The 3,824-nt window shown below is 49.0% G+C and overlaps 1 protein-coding gene across 1 annotated transcript; it reads right to left on the bottom strand.

Moving 5' to 3' along the window:
- Positions 1-592: 592 nt before the first annotated feature.
- On the bottom strand, positions 593-3,120 carry LOC143122397 (uncharacterized). Its single transcript, XM_076283203.1, has 3 exons — positions 2,973-3,120; positions 2,713-2,778; positions 593-2,599 (listed from the first exon to the last, which is right to left on the bottom strand). The coding sequence occupies exons 2-3, from the start codon at positions 2,727-2,729 to the stop codon at positions 1,534-1,536; spliced, it is 1,083 nt and encodes a 360-aa protein (XP_076139318.1). The 5' UTR covers positions 2,730-2,778; positions 2,973-3,120; the 3' UTR covers positions 593-1,533.
- Positions 3,121-3,824: the final 704 nt, after the last annotated feature.

Genomic DNA, 3,824 nt, shown 5'->3' with positions numbered 1-3,824 from the left:
TACCATATGCTAGCCCAGCTCCTTAGCCACTACACTACCACCAGCCCCACCACCCCATGTATATATAGTAATGTTTGGTCCATGTGTTTGACATGCTAGGCTTGAGGTTTTGCCTGTCATCACATCAGGGCCCTTAAATGAAGCACACCCGGCCTGACTCTGGAATACTTGGGCTAGCACCATGGACATGGCCTCGGGTCTAGGACAGCACCTGGGCTAGCACCATGGGCATGGCCTCGGGTCTAGGACAGCACCTGGGCTAGCACCATGGGCATGGCCTTGGGTCTAGGACAGCACCTGGGCTAGCACCTTGGGCATGGCCTCGGGTCTAGGACAGCACCTGGGCTAGCACCATGGGCATGGCCTCGGGTCTAGGACAGCACCTGGGCAAGCACCATGGGCATGGCCTCGGGTCTAGGACAGCACCTGGGCTAGGACCATGGGCAGGTCTTGGCCTCAGGTCTAGGACCGCACCTGGAGCATACTGATCCGACGCAGTTTGGTCTTCTTGATGAGCGCTGCTGCCTGGTGCTAGGGTAGAAACAAACAGAAGAGACAGAAGAGAGTTGCCTTTTCGCATGTTTATTCACATATTTCACATTCAGTTGAGCAAATGACTTTCTGTGCAGTTGAAGCAAAGCAGCTATTCATAAAGAATGAAGGATCTGGCATGGCAGTGCAATACAAATAGAAATAACAAATAAATTAGAAATACAATAAATAGAAAACAAGACATACAAGCATTCCAAACCATCAAAAAAAATATGTGTAAAAATATAAATAAAAAATCAAGGTGCAAAAGTCCTAAAGTATGAAGAGATGTATACACACATGCATATGCATACAGAACAGACAGATCATCTAGTACACACACACACACACACACACACACACACACACACACACACACACACACACACACACACACACACACACACACTTAACACTGTTGGTTGGGATAGTCCATTATACTAAAACAGTCTCTCTTTCTCGCTATCACACACACACCGCTACCACCCAGTGTGAGCGGCAACTGCAGTGTGTGTGTGTGTTTGAGTGGAATGGTTTCTGCACTCCAAAACAAAGCCATTCAACACAGGTCTGAGCAGGTCTCGGGAACAGGCCAAGAACGGCTCTTTCTTAAGTCCAGAAGAGGTGAACCTTTTCTGGAACAGCTTACTGAAACCTCTTCAGTAAACGTTCACGGTCAGAGGAACCTCATTAGGAACAGTTCAGGCCTGCCCGTGAACTGTTCTTACGGAACAGTTCAGAGTTTGATTCTCCCCCTGGGTTTCAGACGTGACACGGTGGGACCAGCACAGGAGCAGTCTGCGTGACACTGTGTGTGTGTGTGTGTGTGTGTGTGTGGCTAGAGAACCAGTCTCTCCCTCTGAAGTAGTTCCAAGCCAACCGTACACCCACAGTTACACACAACACAAGGTTACACACACACACTGCCCCGACTGTCCCTCACACAGTGATGATGAAGCAGCTGTCTGTCCGTCGTGGGCATCGTGTCTGTGGGCTCTCTCTTTAGTGGACGGCCATGCCCTCCTGCCAAGCCCAGCTCTGTGCAGCGAGGCTGGGGACTTCGGGAGGAGAGTCCGGGGGTGGCAGGGACGACCGACCGCGATGCCAGGATGCAGGCTGTTGCCGAGACGACGCCATGAAGGAGTTACCACAGCTGGGTGGGCGCTGGGACATGGTCGGGGTGTGTGAGTGTGAGTGTGTGTGAGTGAGTCCTTTAGGTAGTGTGTGTGTGAGGGGCTGCTGTGGGTGCGCTTTGGGCAGCGTGTGTGTTGCAGGGTGTGTGTGCTCTGTTGTCTGCGTTCGCATGGTAGCGTGTGTGTGTTCTGGGGTCTGTGTTTGTGTTTGTGCTGTGTGGTGTGTGTGTCCATTAACTTGTGCGTATGCCTTAGGTAGTCCATGTGCTGGGGCATGCAAGTGTGCATTAGCCTGCGTGTGGCCTGCCTTTGGTAGTCCATGGGTCAAAGGCTTCTGGAAGTTGGTGTTAACCCTGCGCAAGGTGTCATTGTGCATCTGAAACAGCGTTCTGTCCTGAGGTCTCGCCGCCACTCGGAACCCTGGGAAGTCGCCGCAGGGCTGCGGCGACGCAGGCATCGCCTGGTGCAGGGGGGACCTCCCAGCGCAGACGCCCGACGCGCCCGGAGCCCTCTTCATCACCAAGGAGTATCGCTGGAGCACGTCGACGGGCGGCTGGCATGTGAACACCCTCACCTCTCTCAGCGGCAGGCCCACAGAGTCCGCAAACCGCACCCTCTTAAGCCGGGGACTCCCGTTTTTGCTAACGGAGGAGGACGAAGAGATGGAGGAGGATGGGGACGTAGGTTCGCATGGACGCGGGGAGTAGCCGGGGTGAAGAGGAGCCTGGTCAGGTTGGTGGGGAGCCTGACCAGGAGCCCCCAGCTTTGTGGGCAGTCTGTGAGTGTGCGCAGCAGGCATGGCAGGCTTCATGGATTGCGCGTGTGTGTGCGGTGAGTGTGAGTGACGCAGTCTCTGAAGTGTGGAGTCTCTCAACTCTCTGTCCGCAGAAAGCTGTGACTGTGAGCTCCCAGGGGTAACACACACCGGTACAGTCCTGGAGACAGACATATGCTGTTAGATTGTAGATCAGCCTCAGTTCTCCAACATGAAAATATCAAATTTCACAATTTTATGCATCACAAGGGGAAAATGCTCAGTTCAACTTACCTAATGCAGATCATCATTGGCGTGACGATTCCACCGGCTTGATCGCTGTAAATGCTTCTTTGGAATCTACACAACAATTTTGAATTCAATTAACAATCAGGCAGAAGAGTAAAAATATGACAGAAATATTGTACTCAGACCTCTATTTAACCTATCAAACAATGTATCGCGGTTGTAAGCAGTGTCTTCACAGTAATGATTTTATTAAGGTGTCGGTTTACTTCTTCATTGACATGAAATTAAGAACGTGCGCTACTTACATGTCAGTAATGACGTGTCCGCTTCGGGTTACAAGAAGAAACGAAAAGTCACAAGTTGAGCACTCGATGTTTCACTTAATTAACTAATCCAAACCGTAGTAGTAGGCTATTGTCTTTCAACGAATGCTATTCCGATATACTTTCTCGTGCCGAATGTTTCCAAGGTTATAAATGACACTGCCGAGTGCCGACTGTTTAGTTAGTCCGTCTCCTCAACAAGCCAATCAGATGCCTCAGTCGTCCGTCCCCCGACCAATCACATCATCATGAGGCGAGGCATGGGAGGTGTGTCGGCTACTGTGTATTTCTGTGATTTCATTAACTATTTTATAATCTCTATCGACTTTTGCGACAGAGAGTATTGTTTATGTAGTCTACACATGATCTAGTTATAGTTATAGGACATTGTTATGGTAGTAGGCCTACATATCATGTACTTATACACTCTTAAAACGAATGTGTTGGCCCTATATCTGGACACAGATATGTGTAAAAAACAGCGCAAGTTGTGTTGTTTTCAATGCAAGTTGTGTTATTTTCAACACATATTGTGTAACAAATATAAAAGGAAACAACACAAACTCTGTTGTCCCTATATCTGGACACAGGGATGTATTAAAAACAATGCAAGTTGTGTTTTCAACACATTAGTTTTAAGAGTGTATATTGTAAGTGTCATAACAAACTGTTTTCAGTGATGTGTGTGTGTGTGTGTGTGTTTGAGTGAGTGTGTAAGTATTATGTGTGTGAGACAATGACTGGGGGAAGCGTTGCCATTTCTGCACAAACCAACAGATCCTAGGAAACAAATAGAAAGGACTCTGATTTGATGACTTCATTCTGAGACCAAAT

This window comes from Alosa pseudoharengus, unplaced genomic scaffold (genome assembly GCF_046254945.1).
Source record: "Alosa pseudoharengus isolate Yale_2024_CS ecotype anadromous, Long Island Sound unplaced genomic scaffold, YU_APseudo_1.1 YU_APseudo_1.1_scf_14, whole genome shotgun sequence".
Classification (NCBI taxonomy): domain Eukaryota; kingdom Metazoa; phylum Chordata; class Actinopteri; order Clupeiformes; family Clupeidae; genus Alosa; species Alosa pseudoharengus.
The sequence above is the reverse complement of the archived record's forward strand: the minus strand, read 5'-3'. Positions and strand labels throughout refer to the sequence as shown.